Below are 24,153 nucleotides of genomic sequence, written 5' to 3'. Positions count from 1 at the left end.
CAATCAGGTCAGTTTTTTTTTGCTAATTTGATTTTGAAAAATTTGATCTTCTCACAAAATATAATAATTAATACCAAAATAAGATTGGTAAGCACACTTTATGAAACTTATGACTTGATTCCTGTTAGGTACAATGGTGTATTCACCGCAGATGTAGCAGAATACGTCAGGCTTATTTTTGCAAGATCTTCTAGTCGAAGCCATTTCATTCACCTGTAATATTAAAAAAACCATTAATCATAAATTGGCAAAAGTAAAATCTTTAGAACTTGTTTATCGCAAGAAATATGAAAGAATTTTGTATCATATGATGTGAAAATGCCCATAAATGTAAGCAAAAATGTTAAAAAGCCAATATGTAGCATAGTTCAGAAAGTTGACCTGATTGAGCAAAATTAATGTGATTTTTGGATTCAGCACACCAAAATTATCCTAAATCAGCTCAAAAAACTTAAACAATAAATTTGTTGTTGACCAGTGTTATCTGAACCCGCTTTATCCTCACTAGGGTCGCTGGAACCTATCCCAGCTACTTATGGGCGAAAGCGGGGTTCACCTTGGACCTGTCTCAGTTAATCCCAGGGCTGACATATAGAGACAAACAACCAAACACTCTCACATTCACACCTATGGGCAATTTAGATTAACCAATTAACCTATCAGTGCATGTTTTTAGATGGTGGGAGTACCCGGAGAGAAATCACGCAGACAGGGGGAGAACATGCAAACTCCATCTCAACATGAAGTGTAAAATTTGAAAAAGCCAAAGGTCATAAGACTGAAGTTTTTGAGTTGTTAATGCAATGTAAAATTTGACAGTTGGGCAGAACTCCCCATTGAATGCAGGTGTTCTAGTGTCACATGTCGCTAACATCTCTGTAACACCTTAGCCTAGGAGGCTGAAAATTGAACTATCTGACCCTCTCAACCTGAGACTTAAATGTTGTTTATTAGGAGGATATGTCACGATTCACTCCAGGGTTTACTGACTCCTCCCTCACAATCCCCACACCTGTGGAGCATTGCCATCAGGAGCCCATATAAGGGGCTCTTCTGCTCCAGTGCGGTGCCAGGTCATTGCGTGCATCTCCACAACCCTACCTGCCACTATCTCCAATCCATGCACCTGTCACCCTGTGGACTCTTCAAATTTCCACCTTCAGGCTTTTGTGTTTGTTTGATACTCATGTTCTGTTTAATAAATACCATTATCCACTTCAGCACTGAGCGTGTGAGTCCTTTCGTTCACTCCGCATTACAGGATATGAAAACAAAATTTAATGGTGGGCACTTGTAAAAATAAACAAAGTGTAAAATTTAACATTTGGGTGTTACTCCCCATTGGATGTAGTGTTTTCCAAATGTCAGAAGATTTCCACAATCGTTAGGAGGCTGATAATTGAACAGTTTCACCCTCTCAACCTAACTATTAAAACAAAATGTAGGCAAAAGGCAGAAGTTTTGATAGAGACCAGTTGTAAAAGTGAAGAGACTGTATAATTTGACATTTGGGTATAACTTCCCAATGGATGCTAAAGTTCCCAAATGTCACTCTCTGCAAAATAAATTAACTAGGAGGCTGAAATATGAACTGTCACCCCCTGAAGATGAAGATTAACCCTTTCATGCATAGTGGTCACTACAGTGGACAGCTATTCTACAGCTGTTCTCTTGTATATTCATGGATTTGTTGTTCTTTTCGTTGTTTTTTTGTTTTTGTTTTTTTCACACATATCTTTATTAAAGTTTTAAGACACTACATGTCTTTTCTGACATGAATTGGTAACATTATGCAGATCTCTCCTGAGGATAAACCCCCAGAATCACAAGCCTTCCCCACAGTTTTCACACAATTTATCAGTAAATACATGTTTCTGTGTGTCACAAATTAAATGTGTGGTGTCCAGCTGAGTGGATATTTTTGCAACTTCATGAAAAATAGGTTCATAAGAATTTTTTCGTCATTATTACTTTTTTAATGTATTTTTTTAAAAAAAAAATTTAAATTGTTTTTATTTTATTTATTTTTTTCTTTATTTTTCAGAAGAAACTTTTCTATCACATTGTTTTTTTCATGCCTAAAGAGGAATAAAAACACTCAGGAAAAAAATTTTGATTAAGGTTCTCATAATTCGTGCATGAAAGGGTTAAACACTGTCAGTATGAAGGCAATAGGAGAAAACTTGTGGCCAGTTCAGAAGCTCACTGTTCACAAATGTAGCCACATGTAAAAGTGTATTTGACATAAAGCAACTTCTATTTGTGGTGAACATAGTGTAAAATTTTACATGTGGGTATAACTTCCCAATGCTTCCATATGTCATAATCAGCATCTTTGCAAAACCATGTGACAGAAGACTAAAATTATTAATAAATTTGTAAATAATAATAATCATTTCACTTAAATGATAATGCTGATGTTTCCAGGTATATTTGCAGTTCAGCTGAAGGTCAGAAGAAATGGAAATTCTAAACTGGCCATAGCTGTGAATCGTTGTGCCTTTTTTATCATAGAAATAGATGTTGCCCAGTGTTTGTTGGAGTGGTGCTGAAAGTTAAGCAGCACGAGATTTTTAGCCTGAAGAAACAGTCAATGAGATGGAACAGAGCAAAAGACAAGGAGGAAACAGTCTAGTGGGAATCTCTGGCTGATGCAAAGTCACGGCACGCTGTTTTCACAGTGAAGCTCTGACAGACGGGAGGAGAGGTAGATGAAAGAAAAAGGAGAGGATGGAGGAGGAAGTACAGACTAAACAAAACCGCTATTGTCCTTGAAATCACACAGAGAGAACAGACATGCAGGCAGCTGGAGGACAGGGAGAAAATTGTGGGGAAACCTTGAAGAAAGTAAAGCCAGAGGGGGGAAATCCAAACTTACACTGATGAAATTCTCATAGTTTAGATAGAGGGATTCAGTGTCTCACACTTGGCTGAGCAAAATGCAAATAATGTACTAGAAGATAAAAAAAAAAAAATTCATGTGCCACCTCAAATCTAGCCACTGTAACTGACTATATGTGAGATATTTATGCGACAATAACCTTTACCATAGACCCCCTGGGAATAACATTTCCTCCTCATTTTGTCCTGTTTACATATGTGTTACATTTTAACAGAAATGATGCATGAAATTTTGCAAAAAGAAAAACCTTTAACCTTTGGACACCTAAGTCTAATCGGTTCATCCCTGGGTCCAAGTGAATTTTTGTCATATTCACAAGAATCAGACATGCAACCACATGGAAGGAAGGCAAAAAATATAAGAACTGTGTTCCAGTGTAACACACTAGGAAAAGTATGTATTATCTAAAAACAGGGCTTTTAAGGGGAGGGAACATTATGCATGTTCTCAATAAATAACTCTACCCTTTTATTATATGAGAACATGAATAAAAACACTGTCAGAAGAAGAAAAGGAACTATGTTGAAATTGCTGAAATAGATGTATAATTATGCAGGAAAAGGAGGCAAGTGGTTTGGTCGGCTTACACATCAATTATATACTGCATCTGAAAAGTACAGCTCTGACACTGCCATCATTCTGTCTGAGTCACTGTATGATTCAACAAACACCATTACAGTTTCATTTGCATATTAAGGTTTTTAGCTCTTGCCCATAACAATATTAATGCAGTGCTTTGTGCATTTAATGTGACGCTAAAAGGTTGAATATATTTGAGCTTGTCAGTTATTTTACTTACAGCAATATTAATCTAACAAATGCAGGCGTAGAACTCATTTATTAGTCTCTGCAGCAAAAAAAAAAACAAAACAAAAAAACAACATAACATTGTGTGGGGTAATTTGTGTAAATAATTGGGACTGACTTACAAACCAGGATTAGACTGCGATGTACTCAGTATCTTATGCTGAAGGTGTTGAAAGACATATTTACCCAAACTGTATCCTAAAATAACACTGTGTGGATAATATTTGGCATAAACTCAGGAAAACATACAACAGACTTTAAATCTCATCCTTGCCTTTACACCTGCACAGGTACCACAAAAAAAGCATATTCTTTGCAAAATTGTGGAAACGGCGGGGGGGACAGGAGAGGGGTTTCCTTTACTGCAGGAAAACTGAAATAGCTTCAGGGCTGTGTGCATTTGAATGATGTCAGGGAACAGCAAAGGAGAAACTGTGATTATGTAAAGACAGATTAATCATCTGGTGGAAATAATCTGAGATTAGTATTAGGGCACCAAAAGAGAATGTGCATGTGTGTTTGGGAAGGGGGAACATAAGTTATTAAGATAGGTCTGAAAATTAGAATGTTAACACAAAAATAACAAGTAATTAGCTTGTTTCCTCTTCATACTGTTGTTGCTCACAGGCACACGCCTTTTGAAAACTAAACTTATCCTTGTGTCCTAATATGATACATAAGTCATGCTGCAATAAGATCCATGATTTTATGATCCTTGTTTTCATGTACGACCAAGATTCATAGCTTTGAGCATAAATTACATCTTTGGTTAATATTTTTGCCTTAACAAGATCAATGTGTTTTGCGCACCAGTTTTCAACATGGTTTAATTTCACAAGTTTCGACAGAGGACACGTATCTTATTATCTTGCGCGAACAACATCCACATTCTTTGATGACACAAAGTTACAAAAGCCACATCCATATCAGCTAAGTGCAAAATTCATACATGTGTCTTTGGTCGCAGTATATCTTGAGTGCTTTAGTAAAAGGTAAATGGACTTTTAGAGTCTTGAAGATGTTTCACCTTCCTCCACTCTGACTGAAAAGTGAGCAAGGACCCACAGCTGAGATTAATGACAACTCCACAAAGGTTAAACATTATTCATCCCAAGCAAGAACCAGCACAACGTAAACCATCGGAAAACTAAGGTGAGTTTCAAGTGGGCATCGACCCCAGGTGACCTCAACAACCCCTTAAGTGTTGACGATCTACAGGGTGTCCCATAAGTCTCCATACATAGGAGACATAATACATATGGTTCTAACATGTATTTCTTCATATTTCTTCTTTATAGTTCTTCAGCAGTGGAGGACACGCATTGAAATGTGTTCCTGACAAAATGGCAGTCATATAGAGCATATTATATAAATAAAAATGGTTTATGTCAAGAAACGTTGATTTTTCCTATGTATGGAGACTTATGGGACACCCTGTATTAATGTATTTAGAGGACTAATGATTCCTTCAAACACATGCACAGCGCCTAAATGCCTGAAGTCCCAATGATTCCTCTAAAAGTCCAGATGCCATCTTATAAGCCCTTAAGATATACAAACAAGGGTTTTATGTGCAAACTGTCATATTCTATGATTACTGTAATGACTTTTGATGCAAAATGCATTATTTTCTGCAAACAAGAGCCCTGTCTTTATTACTCCAATAATATAAGAGCTACCAATGTGTTTACAAGTGTGCTGATATTTGGAGCAGTTTTCAATGTTCTATTAAATATCAAAATGTGAAGACCTCAGTTAATTATGTTTTGTGTCTATTTCGTATATTATTTGTCAGATAATAAACACTGCACAAAATCTTGTTTGGAGCTTACAGTATAAATAACAACATGATGTCTAAACTACAGCAACCTTCAGGACTTTGTGAACTCGTGCAAGCATGCATGCATGACAACACAACAAACACACCACAATCTGAACATGTATTTGTGACAGTGCAAAGAGCATAGTTAACAGGACACAGACACTTACAGACCCTGACAGAGGCAGTTGAACAGGAGAATCTAGCTAATAGAGGTGCACCCATAATGTCAGTTTTGTCCAAGTCACTGCAGATTCAGCACGCTCACTTGAGGAAATGAACAAGTCTACAGACCAATACTTTAATGAGGTTTTCTTTGGCACAGAGAAATATATTGCAAGAAAAATGTCTGCAGTGGTGTGCAAAGTGCCAGCTATGCCAAGCTGACGTATGTGAGAGTGAATAGGGGTAATAATGATCCCTCACACCAGCTACAGAAGCCTGACGAATTAAAGGAAAATCCTGAAGGGAGCGGTCTCTTCTATAACGGTAATGTCTCCACACAGCTAAACGTCTTATGCTTATGGACCCTATTAGATGGCACTCTTTATCACCATCATCAAAACAGTGAATTAAGGCAGACTGGTGGTAAAGTTCACAGACTGAAAAAAATCAATGCTGAAACTGTCTTGGAGGGATGCGACACTTTACAGTTAGACATTATATTGGTTTTTCCTTTAATTTGTCACTGTTGATACGCAGGCACTCGACTACTGAAGCCAGAAGATTCAGCCTTCAAATCAAAAGCGCATTATGTCATTGTTTTATTAATGATGTTGAAGAGTGGACCTATACATTATAAAACTTATACATCCTTATTCAATGGATTTTACTGTACTCAAATACTAATACTGATGTTTTTTCATCAAATCACACCATGGAAAAGTCAGTTGAATGCAATTTGCAGGAATCTACTCAATGTTTTAAGTGATATATCTGCTGTGCATATATATTTACAGGTGCATTAGTGCTCTGTAAACCTTAGGTGCAGATCTACAAGTGGAAATGTCCAATTCTAAGTCATTTTATGAGTTCCTGCACCATTTATTTTTCTGTAATAAAGTGTTTCTCAAAGGATGGACATAAAATAAAGTATCAGCAAGTTGATTCTGGGGTGAGTTACCTGAATATTATTTGTTATCCTTTTACGGAAATACACAGTTCTCAGTAGTAGACGACAACATCATACTCATAAAGAAAATGAAACAGTCAAATGTTTAGTTCTGTGTGTATTGGGATGGTAAAATGCAGAGATGGAATTTCCAAGCAGGGATAATAAACAGAGTTAACCTTTAACCTTAATCTTTGAAGAGCAAAATTAGAGCCTGAAGACCTTAAACTAAAACGTAACTAAATAATGAAAGTAACCGCATACAGTAAATATGTTTTGTCTTCTGCTGTGAATATCTATAAAGTTCAGCGGTGCAGCAAAGTCAAAACGCCATGAAGGATTTGTACAAAATATTTATGGTATAATAAAAGTTGTTCTAGACACAAAGGGTGTATGCAAAGCTTAAGGGCAGCCAAGAACATAAAGAGGAAATGAGGCAAGTCAGAAGAGGGAAGAGAGGAGGGGTTGCAAAAGGAGAGGCGACTTAGCTTACCTTGACATCAGCCTTCTTGTTGAGGAGACTCTTGGCTGCTGCAGAGAGGCAGAACGACACACCCTCAGATGGAAGAGTACACATCATACAACCTCAGATAACCAAAGCCCTCTAACCTTGCTCACACAGACATTGGTGCACAGTGAGGTCTGCATGCACTGGCTTAAATTCACCAGCTCATAAAAGTCCTAGATTTCTCAACAACTTTACAAATGGACGTGTACATTTCCATCCCTTCGCCACACTTCAGGGTGAAAAAAAGGAACAGAATTCATCCCTCCCTCTAAAAAAAAAAAAAAAAAACTCCCACCCTCTTTCCTGTAAAAATACATTGAAAAAAAAAAAAAAAAAAAACGACAGTGACAAACACACATTTAAAATCTCCATCCAACTGGCACCTCCTAACCCTGATCCATTGCCCAAAGCATTAGCTAAGCAGAGGGCAACAGGACTGGGGGGGGGGGGTCTAACCGATTCACCATATAATCCAAATACACTCACGCACAGATGCACACACAGGCACGGATAGAACGGAGGATTAAGACTGAAAGCATGACAGAAGTGGAATGGAGATGCAGGTATGTGATAATGGGTTTGTTAATCTGCAGAGTAGGCTGGATTAGTTCGAACCACTACAGAGTTCATTGATGGGCTCGGATTGTAAACAACACATCCAGATGCCATAAAGTTTGTGCTGTTAAAACGCTGAAGAAGCACACTTTATTAGCAAAACAGGACATTCATCCATCATTACGGTTAAGAGTGAAGCTCAGAGTGGGTGTACATCCTTCAACCTGAAAGCTGCACTACACATTTTTTTCCACCTCTCATTTAAAATCATCCTTCTTTCCTTCCACATCCGACATCTAAGCTACCACATACACATCTATTTGTCTCCTAATTCCCTGCAGGGCATGTGACTGCATTGCACAACATAGAAGCCCTAACCAATGACAAGCAAAGAAATCTGAACAGTTAATACTCTCAGTTCCCAAATGAGAGATGAGGATGCTTACCTTGGCAAACATTTCCGAAGCATTAGGAGGAAGAGGAAGATTTAAGAAGAGAGATTAAAACAAGCTAAGGGATAGAGGGAGTGTGCAATGTTGTGACTCTGGGCGATTTCTTTTTAATTATGTCTGTCACAAGTTCAGCGGGAGAAAAGGAAGCAGAGTTTGAAAGAGAGGTGAAGTCAGAAATGTGAAGCAGAGAGACAAGAAACAGTAAAGTGAGATGGAGTTTACCTTGTTCCACGATGCCGGCAGTGGTTCCAGCCACAGCGCTGACAGCAGCGGGGGCTGTAGTCTGCCGACCCACTGGAACACAAGAGGAAGGCACAATGAGGACAGGGTTTATAATGTAGTACTCTGTGGTGGGATTTTGAGAGTCTGATTTACTAAAAAAAAATAAATAAATAAATAAAAAAAGGCTTAGAAAATCATTTAATCACCTGTGTTTGAATTAAAATATGTTTCACTGGATTAAACAAAAAACCTTTTACACGACACCTGACTGCATATTGGGAGGGTTTTATGTGTCATAATATAGAACTTAGAGCAGTGTTTTTCAACCTTGGGGAGGGAGGGGGGGGGGGGGTTGCCTGGAATTCAAATGGGGTTGCCTGAAATTTCTAGTAATTGATAAAAAATAAAAATAAAACTTATTAATAAAAAATATATGGTGAGTTGAACGAAACAATCTAATTCCATAAAAGACATGACAAAACTGTGAAGCTGAAACTGAAGCACTGTGGTTCTGTTTATCTTTCAAATGTTCATTGTGGTCGGTTTAAGATGCTGCAGCTCTTTCATAATTCATAGTTTGATTTATTGTTTGTTAATTGTCAGCCTTGTAAATCCAAGCTGGACTGACTGTACATATCCTGACCAAGGAAAATAAAATTCTCTCTTTGTGCAGTAATCTACACCTGGCTTTTCTGCCTCCGTCCATAATAATATACATTATATAACCTAAATGTCATCTAAAATTAATGTTTATTTGCAACATAGTACAGCAAACTATTACGATGATCTAAACAAATTCAATTTAGCAAAAAAAAAAAAAAAAGTCTCCGTTTTGAATGTCTGGGGTCACCAGAAATTTGTGATGTTAAAATGGGGTCATGAACCACTGACTTACAATGTATCTTAAAGGAAATCTGTTTGTTTGCTGTAAATTACAGTGCTTCTACTTATGACAATAACTATGCAGGCTGCGTGTTCTGTATTCTTACTGCTGCCATTACTAAATGTGCACAAAGCATTTTATGTCAAACATTAGCTTCAGCTGCATGAAGATCAAAAATCAGGAGGCTTTTTATGCTGTAAGTGCTACATTTTGTGTCAAAGGTCTATCATTGCTTCCCTCAATTTGGTTTTATTTTACCTTCAACACTAATGAATATTATGAGAGTATAATTAGACCATAGACGGTGGGTTGAACTGTTCATCACCATACAGTGTTGGTCTTGGGATTACAAGGACTTCATCAACTTTCACTATTTCATTTTCATGTCTTTAAATTTTCCCTGTTGGTACAGATATATACAAACAGATATATACAAACCAGTCTTTTAAAAACTTCACTCTGGTTTGCTGACATGAAAACACTGTTTGCATTTGGATGAAGGGCCCAGACATAGAGAAAAATGATTCTTTTGCAAGACATCTCTGTATCACTGTGATCGGGGCAGTGTACGCTCTGTTTAGGAGACTAAACGGTTCCACACACACATATACCGTTTATGTTCTTGCAGGTTAGGTTTACATCCCGTGTCTGACAGAAGCAGGTCATGACATGATGTGAGACTTAATTTAATGTGATTTAATGTGAATTTGAATGCGGTTCAGTGTTTTACATACAAGTGTTCCCTCTGTTATTTTTACACAGCTGTGGTGCTTTGGGCAGTAAATCTGTTTTTCTCTCAAATCTGTTGTTGTTTTTTATTATATGATATATACATTGTTTTATATAATCACTGTGTTTAAGGCATCTGGACTACACTTTTTTATAAGCATTAAACTTAAATATAATGTTTATATGCTACACTGGTAGGAAAAATAGTGTAGTACTTCACATTCTGACTTTAAGATTCAAACACAGACATTGTATAAGACCTATAGTTTTTTCTTTAGTATTAAGATTATTTCTGGTGTGCACTTTTTGTCCTTATGGTGGCACTAATGGTCACTTTTGTGTGTCCTAGCATTTTTTTTAATGATTATGTGCAGCCAATGTCATAGTGATCAAGTTACTGTAAAGAGATCCAGCTCTGGATCAGTCTGAACTGAAGAACAAGGCTGTGATACCTAAACAAACACATTAACCACATTTATTAACAGGAAAGTTGAGTTCCTAGTGTATTGACCCTTTCATCAGATGGTAATCTGTGTCTGTGTGAACGAGTACCACAATCAACCTTATCTAAGAATTAGGCTAATACACTCCAGAAGCCCTAAAAACCTATCAAGCATCTCTGCTGCGTTTCCTGCTTACTTTAACACTGCCGCCCATCAACCTGCTGAGTGTTAGTGTGTGTGTATGTGTGAAGAGCGTAAGATGGCAGAAGACAGATGGCATGTCATCCTGTCCTCTCCTCCCCTGCTCAGGGCGCTGAGACGTTCCCTTGACTCTTGTCTTTCAGCGAACACCACTTACCAGAGAAGTTCCTGGAGACGAGCATGGTGGTCAAAATGGCCCCCTGTGAAAGACGAAAAAAAAGGACAGGGAAAAAAATTGAGAAAAAAAGGGGGAGAGAGAAGTGGGTTTTAATGTGAATAATAGAGGGGCACTAGAAGCCTATTTCCTCTTCAAAAATGTGTGATAACTTTTGACCCATCAAGCGTTTTTATACCTTAAGTTTCCTCCTGGCGTTAAACTTCTTCAGGCACTCGACTGTCTCCTGTCTGTGCATCATAGAGGCCACTGTAGAGCGTTGCTGTGAGGAGACAGAGAAAGAGATGCTGAAAATAAAACAGTAGATGAACTGCTCTGACAGTGACAGGTTTATGTGGGCAGGAGCTGCTGGAGAGACTTGCTTCCCTGAAATGTGTTAAATCTACGGCGCTTTAGGTGATGACATTTTTGGCAAAAACCCCAGGGAGAAATGTGTTTAACTGAGCTTTATGGTGTTCTAACAATCAGAAGATTCTTTTTACTGTTTACATTGACCTTATATGACATTAAATTACAGTATTGATTATGTTCTTTTTGTCTGAATGACTGTGATCAGGGGGTATTTTGTATGATATTTTAGCATTTCACCACCATACTTATAAGCTGTTACAAATATACTCATAGACCTGAACAGAACTGAACAGAACACAGCTGCTAAACTGATTTACATTACTCCTGTAACAATGATAAAAAAAAATAAAAAAAAAGATTTACTCTATTCTATTCTATTCTATTCTATCTGCATATATTATATAATATATTAGAGTATGTCCTTAACGTGCATGTAAACTGGCTTTGACAACAAGCAGATAGAAGTGCTTATCCCCAAGATAAGTTGGTCTTTTGCCCTTCTTTGGAACAAACTGTCCAAGATAAGCTGACCTAGTATCTGATGCATCAGAGATTTCCTGTTTGGAAACAGATGGCCATGATATCTAGCAGCTTTGGACAGATGTTCATAAACTTGCCGTTACTGGATTTATAAATTCTAAATTGTTGGGCTATTAAACAGGGCAATGAGATATGAATTTCTCTGTGCAGTAACAGGATGGAGGTGTGCGTTTGGGTATACAGTATGTACTGGGTGTACTTACGCAGACCCATGGGTGCTTCAGAGCCTCCTGGGCGGTGATTCTCTTGGCTGGGTTGATGGTCAACATCTGGTTGATCAGATTTTTAGCCTCTGGTGTCACTGTGTCCCACTCTGGAGATGGAAACTGAAGCGCACATGTACACACACACACATATATGATGTATTTGTATTGTAACTTACTTTTTTTAATGTCCCATAAAATACCCCAAATATTAAAGGCTGCCTGTGTTATTTAAGAAAAAAAGGTAGCGATGCCATTGGGGTCAACAACTAAATATTATTGGGCATATGTAGGCTGTTTGGATATATGTCTTTTAATAGAAAACAGGATTTAAAATAAGGCATAGCACAACAACAGTTGCACTGTGTGAATTGAATAACATTATGTTAATGGCCTGGGGACTCATCAGCACTGGGCCACAATCACACAGATGTACTGTATTTGAAGCATTTTAGAATGTTGGGGGTTTTTTCCTGGAAAAAGTGTTCTCATGTGGTCTAAATGAACAGCCCTTTACACATTTATGACTGTCTCTCTGTGAAAATAGTTTTAAATGGTGTCACCTCAAGTCACATGTCTGAAAGGTTAGCACAGTTGTCCCACAAGGGTCTGTCCTCAACCCTCTTCCATTCTCCACAGAAATCATATCATCTCTTCCTCTTCAAATACTACTTAGGAATACCATGCTGATGATATTATTTTATATGCTTTAGACAAATTTAAATAAGTGGCAAATAAACTGCATTTACATATGGGTGCATCTATGAAACTGGTCCCTAAAAATAGGACATGGGGGCTAAAAATTCAAACCAGATGTAGATTAATGTTATGAAGCAAGTTTGGAAGCATTTTAGGTCTATTTTAAAAAATAATATTTACTGAGATAAAAGAGAAACTATTTTTCAGATAAAACACATTTTTATATTATTTTTACATTATTTTTTATACAAGAATCTGCATTTCACAGGGTAAAAGGGGCACAAAAATTACACGCTATTACTTTTTCGAATATCTTTTTATTCTCTCACAGGTACATTTTAGCAATCAAACTAATTATGCAAGGCAGAGTGTTTAACAAAAATTACAAAATCACTGGCAATTTATTTGTGTTTAAATGGGCAAGTTCTGCATGTAACATGAGTGGACATGATGGGATATGCACGAAACCTGGAATGAGACTGCTGATTCATGAAAAACCCAGATGTCTGGATTAGAAAAACCACTAGGATCATCGAATTTAATACAGTGTCTTTATTTACAGTGGTGTATCAGACCATTTCAAACCATGTTTTCCAGATCAAATCCACTGACACCTACGTATTTTTTCAAGTCCCAATTTTGGTCCTATTTTTGGCCTCAATATTTGATCAAAAAATCATTAATTTTGGGATGGCTCAGAGCAAGAGTATAATTTTTTTTTGCATTTATCTGAGGTCATCATTAGGTACATCCTGGTTGGAAATATGTCTAAATTTCTCTTTTATTATTGGGTCTAAAAAGCTGGTAAAATGCCAGATACCAAAATGAACCCAGTTTCATAGAAGCACCCATATCCCTTTTATACCTTGCTGGCCCTGAAAACGCTTCACATTGTCATTCGCCTGCACCAGTAGAACAGCATGCATTATGTCAGATTGGACATCAGACTGATCATGTAAAAACCAAAGCGATAAATTGTGCATATAAGTGCCTCTTATTCATCTGACCCTCACAGATCATTAGGCTTTAACGGTGGACATGAACTCCTCACTCATTACAGAGGTCATTTAAAGTACTTTGTTTCATACAAATAAACTAAATTATCTGTTGAGGTTCATATCACTGAGGAGGTGAGACTATACTCACACATCCACTATTCTCATCTTACCTGCATTTCTACATGTGAATTCTCTGTCTATGACTGTAAATGTCACATCTGGTACTACTCTACTGAAAATCAGATTGTGAACTTAACAAAACTGTTAAGGAAAAACTGTGAGACGTAAATGTGAAACAATGACAGAGGAGTGTGACAGTGACAGTGGCAGGCTCACATCGTAGGCTCCTGCTTTGATCTGTTGGTAGAGTTTGTGTTGGTCCTCGTCCCAGAACGGAGGGTATCCAACCAATAGGATGTAGAGGATCACACCTACACAGGAAAAACATGACCCTTTATTCAAGTGACAAGAAGGCAAAGGAGGAGGCAGCAGTGAGAAATGCAGACAAAAAGGCTTACCACATGCCCAGATGTCAACAGGTTTACCGTACGCCTCCTTCCTCAAAACCTCTGGAGACAAGTACCCAGGAGTCCCTGCAAAGCCTGCACCCACAAACACAAACACAAGCACATCTTATTTTTATTTCTTGACAAATACACAACATGAGTTCTAAAAAGAGCATGAAAGTCGTGAGGTTTTAGTGTTTAAACAACTAATAACATACAAGTTGTTTGAGATTTCACTTACTATTAACTAAATAATAATAATCATCAAATATGAATTCAATATAGAGACACACACATCCAGTATTTATTCTGTTACTGTGCCATAAGAAGCTGATGCAACAGGCTGAGAAATGTCAGACATTTTATTTGTAATGTCTATGCATCTGTCTGTAATAATTTACTATTCACTGTATAGTCATAAAGGTTGTTAAATATATTGCTGGGTTGAATGAATACAAATGAGAATTTTCTCATTTAAGTGATGGGTATATGGGACGCCACACATTTGAAGGATAGACCTACATTAAAAGTTATTTCTCCTGAGTGTGATTTAGGGTCTTTATTTTGTAGTGGGAATTTTATTTGTAAGCATACGTGCATAAACCTATTCAAAAGTAGAAGCAAAATAGTGTGAAAAAAGGGCACGTGTTTCTGTAAAATCTCTGCAACATTAAAATGTGTCCTAATGCACAGTCACAGCCTTTACGGTACATCAGTTTTGTACTATGTACCTTCTTATTGGCTCTGTGTCATAGTATAAGAAAGTAGATTTAATGTGCTTTGATTAATCTGGTTGAGATTACTGTTTAGTACATATTAAGAACCTAACCTAAAAATCTAACATGACCTTTGTGGTCAGCTTCTTCAAAGAGAACCACCATTATTACATACTACCACTGTCATTCTGGTCTTAAATTAACTCCCCTAATGAGTTCTATTTTAACGTAATATGAGGTAGATGTAATACGTCTAAAAGAGAAAAAAGGGAATTACATATAGAATTTCATATAGAAGATAAATGGGGAAAAAAATCCCCCGGTGTTTTCTACACCAGAGGAGGATAAAATGACAGTATGGATCAACGGTCCAGAGGAAGCCTACACTTCTCTCCATCAAAGGGGTGTTCAGACTTTACTGCGACAGCTCAGCTGCTCATCACAACTGTCAGCCAACAGAAGCCTTCATGATCAAGAGGAGGATGAGGGTGACAGATTGACAGATGACCCAGCTCCTCTAGGTTTTCTTTGCCCTCTATCTTTTTGGAGGGAGGCACTAGTTAAGTGTACAAGAACATACACTTATTTTTGCCAATGGAGATCTTTGAAACTGACCACTGTTGGGAACATTCACAGACTTTCTTTTTTTTTTCATGATGAAATGTTATAGTTTTAACTTTACCTTAAATGCCCACTGTGTAAGATTTAGGGGGAGTTAAGAGGCTCAGACTCCACAAATGTAATTTAATATGTATAATTACTTGAAATTATATTTGTGTTTTGTTATCTTAAAGGGAGGCATTTATATCTACTGAGGGAGCAGGTTGCTAATGGTCCACAATGTTTATATGTAGATAAATATTTGTACTGACTTCCTCGTTTCAGTTTTTCTATTACAGCAAGTGGCATCCAGCAGTAAGGTCATCATTGTCACCTACTATGTTTGAGTATGGCCCATAGTTAATATTCCCTTAAGTAAGGGGATATAGGGGAATGTGAGATAAGGTGCATTCAGTTGGTTGCACAACTGCACTAGTAACCGTCACTAAATATTCATTTAGAATAATATGCCATTGCAAATGCAATGAAAAGACCACTGCGCACAGTTCAAATGTGTGTGCTCTGTATGTGTGTAGCATACCAAACCATGCCTGCTGGTCTCCTTGAACCTCAATTGCAAGTCCAAAGTCAGCCAGTTTCACTGCTGCGTTCTTACATTTGCTGGCCAGCAGCAGGTTCTCTGGCTGCATGATGAACAAAAACACCAAACACAGTCACATCAGTGCTTTGGAGATATGATTCTCTGAAGTTCCATATTTTAAACAAGTCCTCTGTAAACCCTCAGTATCTGGAATGGGGTAACCTAACAGAAGAAAACAAGCCACAGAGCTTCTCCTCTTTTGTAAGTCAGCAGACAGTAGAAAATAAGGAAGAAGGTGTGACAGACTGCTGAGATGCAACCAGTTAAAACCAAAACCAGACGAATAAGAACAGCCACTGATACACACTTCTAGAGCAACATTCATACATACTTCAATAACACACACATGCACACACAGTCATACGCTGATGCAGACAGATGGGACTTAGAATGTGTATAAGCCTTTTATGCCATTTGTTTTACTTGTGCAAGACCAAACACAGCTTGCGTTCTTGCAACAGTTGTGTTTTTTTCTGTCCAGACGCTGATGAAACAGCAATCAGACAAATGTCGACAGTGTCTGAGCCTCACACAACACATGTATGTACACGCGTACATATAACCACTTACTGCAGACCGTGATTGATTTTTGCCATGTTACAAAAATCATCCGTGCACAGGGGCACAAACACAGCTGTGGGATGGACTCCAGCTGCAGGAGAGACATCATGTCACCCTCTGCTGGCTGATCCCAAAACTCAATTAGTGGAAGTTTAACTTCTGAGCATGAGAGGGACAAGTAAAAACACAAGAACAGAAAGACGCTAAGACTGCAGCACTATCTATAGCTATATCTTACCTTAAATCCTAAAACACGTAGTAGGGGTCAGAAGTAGGGTCAGTTTCACATTTAAGGTTTATGACTAAAGAGGCACATTTACCAACTTTAAACACACCTACAGGTCAGCTACAGTGACAAACAGGGACAAAACGTTTAAAAGACAGGGTATTTATCACACAAGACAATTCTACCAATTAGTACTAATGAATTGCATCATGAGAAATGTAGTATACTGGGTTTTTTTGTTAGGTTGTTTTTTTAGCTTGGCGCGTACTTATTAAAAATATTTCATTTTGTAGATTTCAGTTATGTTGAAACACAAAAACCTAAAAACAAAGGCTCAGATGTGTGTAACAGCTTGACACATACTTAAAGTTAAGATATATCAGATCCTGTGCTTCTATTTAGACCATTAATGTCGTTCAAAAACTACAGTATGATAAAACATGATTGTTGTATATGGATATGATTTGGTTCACCTCAGTTTAATATTTTTCTCTTCAACCACAGACTACCTTTCTATTCTATTCTACTGTGCCCCATTGTGCACTAAAAGATTTGTCTCTATGTGAATCTTCTAACATTGCAAAGGCCCAGACACGGACCAACTAAACACATTTGTCCAGTCTTAAACAAGATGTCACAGCTACTTTGTTTTGTTTTCACTTATAACTATTTTTCTCTATTTTCTGCACTCTATGTGAAATGTTCATCAACAGTTGAAATTTCCAGTCCTGGTTAAAAAAGCCAGATTGTTCTAACTCGGAAGTCAGAGTCAGCAGGGGAATAAAATCGAATCAAACAATAAAACACACTAAAGAGAAAGTGAGAATTTGATCATTAAGTGAGAAAAGAGCGCAAATACACTTAAACTTGAGCTGTTTTTCCTTTGACAAAGCCTTATTTAGTTAGGAGTCCTCAGAAAGAGGAAGGGGGGGAATCAGGACAAGAAACAGTGGACATATATGACATTTACAGAGGCACAGTGAGGCCCAGATATCGACTGGGGTTATTAGGTGCCATTCTTCACCTGTCCCCCAGTATAGTCCATACCAGACCATATGTTTTAGCCTTCTTTCACCCAATAAGAAAGTAGCACCAATGACACCATCTCAGTGTCTTTTCCTTTGTGGTAACTTAATAAACCTCCTCAGGGGAAATTATTACACCTCAACACCAACCCTTTCCCATCTGGCTTTCTCTGTGTGGGCAACCTTTAATATACTTCTGTAGGGTAAAGTAATTGTGCAGTTCCCCAAAGAGAACTACTGCAATAATATTAAGTGAGAAGAGGCCAGTGTGGAAAGGAACACATGTCATACAACTTCACACAGCATATGAACAACACACATAAAAAATACAGGTATATTTAATTAAACCCCTAAATAAATGTCTTATAAATCATTATAAGACACTTAGATGCTGTTATATGCAGTTAGAAGGACCTTTCATGACTGGTGTATTAACAGAAATGAATTAAATGCATGGAAATGTCTTCAGCATTTTTAAACACATTTGCTTTTAGTCTGTGAATAAGTGTATAATCTCGTATTAAAACTTTATTAACAAACTGCATTGTGGATATGTGGTGTAATAGCTAGAATCATGAGCATGCATCCCAATATCTCCATATTATGTCCTCCTAAGACCCAGGAAAGTAATTTTTTTTTTTTTTTTTTTTTAATTAAATTATTGCCCTGATTTGGAAATATCATGATGCTTATTTGTTTTCAGATACATTTTTTATGGAATGTCCTTTGCAGTGGACAGCATTTTTGTTTGTTTATTATGCTTTGCTTAAGTATTTATATACATGTTAAATACATTTAGGTGGTTTCTAACTATTAATAAATACATTTAAAACTACTGAAGACATTGTGATTTCATGTTATTCCAAATTATCAAGAATTATTCTAGTTGTACAAAGGAGTTACAGTTAATTGGACTTATATTTGAATACAGCATTATACTACTGTCAGATGTAGAAAATACATGTATAAATGATTATGTATGGTACATGATCAGTAGAGGATCATCCTTTATTGTTTTTATATCATGTGTGGAGTCACTTCTTGGATATTTCTGAGAATTCAATCAAATTAATTTAGTAAAACATGGCTGTTAACCATCTGGAGGACTATGCAGCTCAGAAAATGAATGAATGAATACAGCAGTTTCTACAAAATTAATTTGGCACTCCTAATCAGAGTTTGTCCAATATCAGGATGTGCATCATTGGAGTCAACCACTGTGACATATGAAAGGTTTAAGTTCATATTTAACCCATAAGGACCCAGTGTAACTTTTGTGGCAGTTACCAAATGAATTTTTCTCTCTATTTAACCTTTCCAAAGTGATTTCTCACCATTTATTAGAATATTATCCTCTGAATTTTGCATTTTTTCCAGTGGAAATCATATTTTTTCCTATGTTTAACTGACTAATCATGTAGCTGTCCATAAAACCTCACAGTAAATTTAAAGGTTACTGTATCAAAAACAGAAACAAAATGAAGAAATAGGGACTTTTTCAGTAAAATATATCATTAACTGATCTTAAACCAAGTGTTTCCATCCGCTGTCACTGATCCAACTCCATGGGTTTTACTGGTGAATCAGTGTTGTAGAAGATGACAGTGTTTCCATGGTAACTACGGAGCCTCTGAATGTCCAAATGGGTTATATCTGATGACCATGAAAAGATGACAAACTGTATTTTACACCAATTATTTACATGTTTTGATAGGATTAGTGGATCAACAGTTTAGATCAGTAGATGCTTTTGGTCAACATTGGATGTTTGGGTCATTATGGGTTAATGCAAGGCTTTTGTAATTACATGTACCATTACCACATGGCCATAGTTAGACCAATTCAATAAACATCCGTCTAGTCAATGAATACATAAACATATAGATAAAATCATGCTCAGATGTTTGTCTAATGATCCACAAGTGCACATCTGCGCACAAGAACACATGTACACACCCATGCATGTATTTATAGATCAGGCCCACAGACATGCATAGACATGCTGGGTTTTAATATGTGTCACCGCACTTACCAGCCTTTAGAACCAAGTACAGTTAGACAGTCAGACGTGGACACACACACAATTATACATCAGTCCTAACACACACAGACACAGACCCCTGTGGGTGACTCACCTTAAGGTCTCTGTGTACCACCCCCATCTGATGGCAGTGGAGCACGGCTTCCAGGATCTGCTGGATGCAATGACTGCATGCAAACAGCAGGGGGAGCAGGTTAGTCTGAACAACATTCAGCCCCCAACTGTCACATCCATGCAGAGGCAGCAATGTCTCAATACAGGCCACACACACACATACACACACACATAATAACACATTCACTGCAGTCACGCACTGAAACAGCAGACACGCAAACACACTTGTACATTCAGAACCACAAAGCCTTCCCTCACCACATTCACACACGAATGCACCAAAAGTGTGAACAGTGAACCTGTCTGTGAACTTCTGAGCGAGAAGGTGTACAGTGTGCTATTTTCTGTTTCCAAAGAAAATGCCAAACATTAGTCAGGCAGCGTAGGAGTGTGCCGCAGCTCCATGTGGGAGACGCTGTGTCTAACCTGCACATTTTCCTGTGTAATTTATTCAGGAACCACAACACCGCCTTAGACGAAAGAATTTTAGCAGGTTTCCAAGCATCTGAAGTAGACGCTGCTCTGCTGTTACTCCACTAAACTCCACTCTGTTTCATTTTCTCTCTCATGCTTACTCACTCACTCACTCACTCGCTCACTCACTCAGTCACTCAGAGTATGGTGCTCTGTCTGCTAGGACCCACAGGAGATGGTAATTCTAGTTCAGACCATCTAAAATAGTGCAACAAGAATCCCAAAAGCAAAACCTGAAGACAGGCAGACACGCAAAGGAGACAGACAGCAGGCACAGGCAAGTCGCTTTAAGTCACAGGCAAAAAGAAAGAACAGTAATAACACAAGCATGGAAGGAGCAACTGTTGTACAGAGGGTGCAGAGCGATGCAATAATGAGACACACACACACACCTTGAGGTCCCTGTGCACTATGTCATGTTGGTGGGTGTAAGACACACTTTCTAGAATCTGATGGATACAGTGACTGTGGAGACAAAACAACAGGGTGAGGAGCGGTTAAAGAGGGGGAACACAGGAAGGATAGGAGGCTTATAGGAGGTCATAGAAGAGGGAACATCTGGAGGCAGCTGTATAACAAGTGTAGGTTGAGGATGTGGAATTAAAGTAGATAAGATAAGGCAAATAAATATGATTAAAGCGTCAGTTTATTGTCTCCCATCACAGAATATGTCATTTTACATCACGGTAAAGATATATATCACAATGAAGTTCTGTAAATTCTATGAAAATAACCTCCACATTTGATTATTTTTATGTCTGCAACTTTCATACCAACAAAAACAACTGATTCATATCAAACAATAAATGCTCAAAAGAGTAAAGCTTAACAGTCTCTTGCAAATAATTACCTGCAGTGTGCAAATGTCTGGTAATAAAGTCCAGTTTCAATATGAATGATGCCAATAATTTCAAGCTTTACTGGATTTAACATGCTTAACGGGTACGCTGTTCAATGTAAATCACAGACTGCATAAAAGAAGTAAACGGAGCTGCCTGTTGCTGTTTGAAGCGCCATTCTGAGGCCAGGATTTTGGATTTTAACAATTGTTATGTTGAGCTGGTGCAGCACAAAAGGAGATGGGTGAGTTAATGCCAAACACTAGTTTATGGACGTAGTAAAACAGTGACGTTCATGATACATTTGCAAAATAAAATGATGTAATGGTCTTGTTTTTGTGACTTCTTAACCTCAACTACAGTTGAACAGTCTATGAACAGAAGGTCCAAAAGCCTCACACATCTGTCAATCAAAGCCTGGCGCTGTGGACATCCAGGCCTTCTATTCATCCTAAAATCTTATTGATGGTACAATAATTTACAGATAGGCTACAAATGCACTTATTGGAGGGTCTGTATAATCCATACCTTCCATTCTCTGCATTCTGTATTGTGTCTTGACAACAATTTGTTGGCTTACATCATTTTTTGTCAGATTTTTAATTTAACACATCATTTAACTTGATGTGTTTTGTATTTTGGCTTTAGTTTTGCGACTATAGAGAAATAATGGTGAATAGACATAGAAAATCATTTTGTTTATGTCAAACTTCAACATTATTAATGAAATGTGAGGTTTTATATTTCTGTTTGAATTTGTAAATCCAACGCTTAAAAGAAGGGGAAAAAACTACACTTGCACAGGCTTTAACAACATAAAAGTCACATTTCACATGACTATATTCCACAAATAAGTAGTCCTTTGCTTATATGATCTAAATTAGTATGAATCCTTTGATATATATTTGCTGGAACAAAGTAGATGGCCTAATGATCTTAACCCATAAAGACCCAAACAGCCACCAGTGACCAAAAGCACTTATTCATGTAAACTGTGTCATACCTGTTAATCCACTAATCCTATCAATACAAGTAAATGATTAAGGTAAAATGTAGTTTCTCAGCTTTAAATTGTGATCAGATATGACCCATTTGGATGCTCGGAGGCTCTGTAGTGAATGTGGAAACACCGTCATCTTCTACAACATTGATTCACCAGTAAAACCTATGGAGTTGGATCAGTGACAGTGGATGGAAACACTTGTTTTTACATTCAGTTATTGAAATCTTTGTTGAAAAATTCCCATTTTCTTCTGTTTCTGATATAATAACCATTAAATTTAGTTTTCATGAACAGCTGCATGATCATTGTATTAAATATAGGAAAAACGTGATTTACACTGAAAAATGCAAACTACAGAGGATAATATTACCATAAATGGTGATGAATCACTTAAAAATTGTTAAATATAGAGAAAAATTCATTTGGGAACTGACAAAAAGTAGCACTGGGTCTTTATGGGTTAAAATGCCATAATGTAATAACATAGTTTACTGCTTATGGTAACTCAGAAAATATGTTTTATAATTTTGTGTCATTTGGGTAAACTGACCCTTTAAAGGGGTGGAAAACAAAGCAGGGATTCATAAATTCTGTGTGCAGATGGAGTACGCAGAGGAGACTGTCAGTGAGATACTGTTGGACAGAAATCAAGCCATGCTAGTCACACACCCACACACAAACACACACAGCGACACACACATAATTTATGCAAAGAGAACAAGGTAGGATGAAGGCGGGTGAGGGGGGTGGAATGGAAAAAAAAACAAAAAAAAAAACAAAAAAAAAAAAAACAGGAAGGAAGCTTAAGAGAAGTAAAACTGAGGAAGAAACAATGATTTTCAATATAGTGAGAACAAAATCCAGCAAATAATCAGTGGTCTTAGATAGTGTGCCACCACATGTGTGCCCTATATACTGACTAGAAATTCAGTAGTGATGCAAACACAATCGAAACAGCATATAAACCTAGATATCATATTAATTTTATTATTCTTTTGTTACTAGAAACCTTTAAGTGGCTCGAACACCAGTCATTCCTGATTAAAGCAGTGTTCTGCAGGATTCATTGGTTAGCTAATGGACCAGTGGACTTGGTGACACATGGTCTTTGCTGTCAAAGACCTCATGTAAGAATACAGAACTCATGCCCCAGTAATAGTTCTTTTGTTCTTAGTCTTTTTATTTCAGTATTGCACAGTTTAATGGAGGATTCAAAGATGTTAATACAGAAACAGAAGCCGTGAGGAGGCAGTTACAACCTCAACAAAGACACCCGATAACTCCCATCCATTTTATACATTGCATTTTTTGACTGATCTGCTAATAATAGCCACTTGTAAGGCTATATTTAGGAATCAGCTGATTGTATCTGGACTTTGGTTTGTATAACACCGAGCACTGGATTTTATTTTAGCTAACTAGAATGCTACACTTTATATCACTGTACCGTATTGTTGTAGCTAATTTAGATTTGTGCTGCGTGTGTGTGGTTGTATGTGTGAATGTGGTGAGGCACTTGGTTGCTAGGGTCACCTGCACACCTGTGGGCATAGTTAGCAATCAGCCAGGTAGAGAGAGGTTATGTATGGGAGACACAAGTGATCAGACCAAGGGGATTTGAGCCATGGGAAGCCACACAGTTTTTCAACCGTGCCTGTATGTGACCGTCTGAATGGGCGTTGTACTAGTATTTTGTCTGTTTGTATAGGAGCTCATTTAAGTCAATCGATACCTGGCCTCTTGTAAGTGTTTTTTAAGATTTGCAAGAAAATTGTTATATCCCAGGCAGTGATGCAGGACAGGGGTGTTTGTGGGTGTTTTTCCCTCCTGGTCCTTTCTCTCCTCTAAT

The 24,153-nt window shown here is 37.5% G+C and overlaps 1 protein-coding gene across 7 annotated transcripts in view; it reads right to left on the bottom strand.

Moving 5' to 3' along the window:
- Nucleotides 1-24,153, bottom strand: part of camk2b2 (calcium/calmodulin-dependent protein kinase (CaM kinase) II beta 2) — a 54,185-nt gene that overhangs the window by 18,605 nt on the left and 11,427 nt on the right. For 3 of the 7 annotated variants that reach the window (XM_030150742.1, XM_030150745.1, XM_030150747.1), the window contains exons 6-14: nucleotides 19,969-20,041; nucleotides 15,962-16,064; nucleotides 14,117-14,200; nucleotides 13,935-14,029; nucleotides 11,902-12,024; nucleotides 10,986-11,069; nucleotides 10,790-10,832; nucleotides 8,377-8,448; nucleotides 7,133-7,167 (exon numbers count right to left, since the gene is read on the bottom strand). In XM_030150742.1, the coding sequence (XP_030006602.1) occupies nucleotides 7,133-7,167; nucleotides 8,377-8,448; nucleotides 10,790-10,832; nucleotides 10,986-11,069; nucleotides 11,902-12,024; nucleotides 13,935-14,029; nucleotides 14,117-14,200; nucleotides 15,962-16,064; nucleotides 19,969-20,041 (712 nt within the window). Of the gene's footprint in view, nucleotides 1-7,132; nucleotides 7,168-8,376; nucleotides 8,449-10,789; nucleotides 10,833-10,985; nucleotides 11,070-11,901; nucleotides 12,025-13,934; nucleotides 14,201-15,961; nucleotides 16,065-19,968; nucleotides 20,042-20,854; nucleotides 20,928-24,153 lie in introns of all 7 variants that reach the window. The other 4 variants (XM_030150739.1, XM_030150741.1, XM_030150744.1 and 1 more) reach the window with 2 other exon arrangements.

This window comes from Sphaeramia orbicularis, chromosome 12 (assembly GCF_902148855.1).
Source record: "Sphaeramia orbicularis chromosome 12, fSphaOr1.1, whole genome shotgun sequence".
Lineage (NCBI taxonomy): Eukaryota > Metazoa > Chordata > Actinopteri > Kurtiformes > Apogonidae > Sphaeramia > Sphaeramia orbicularis.
Note: the sequence above shows the minus strand (reverse complement) of the source record. Positions and strands in the feature narration are given on the sequence as shown.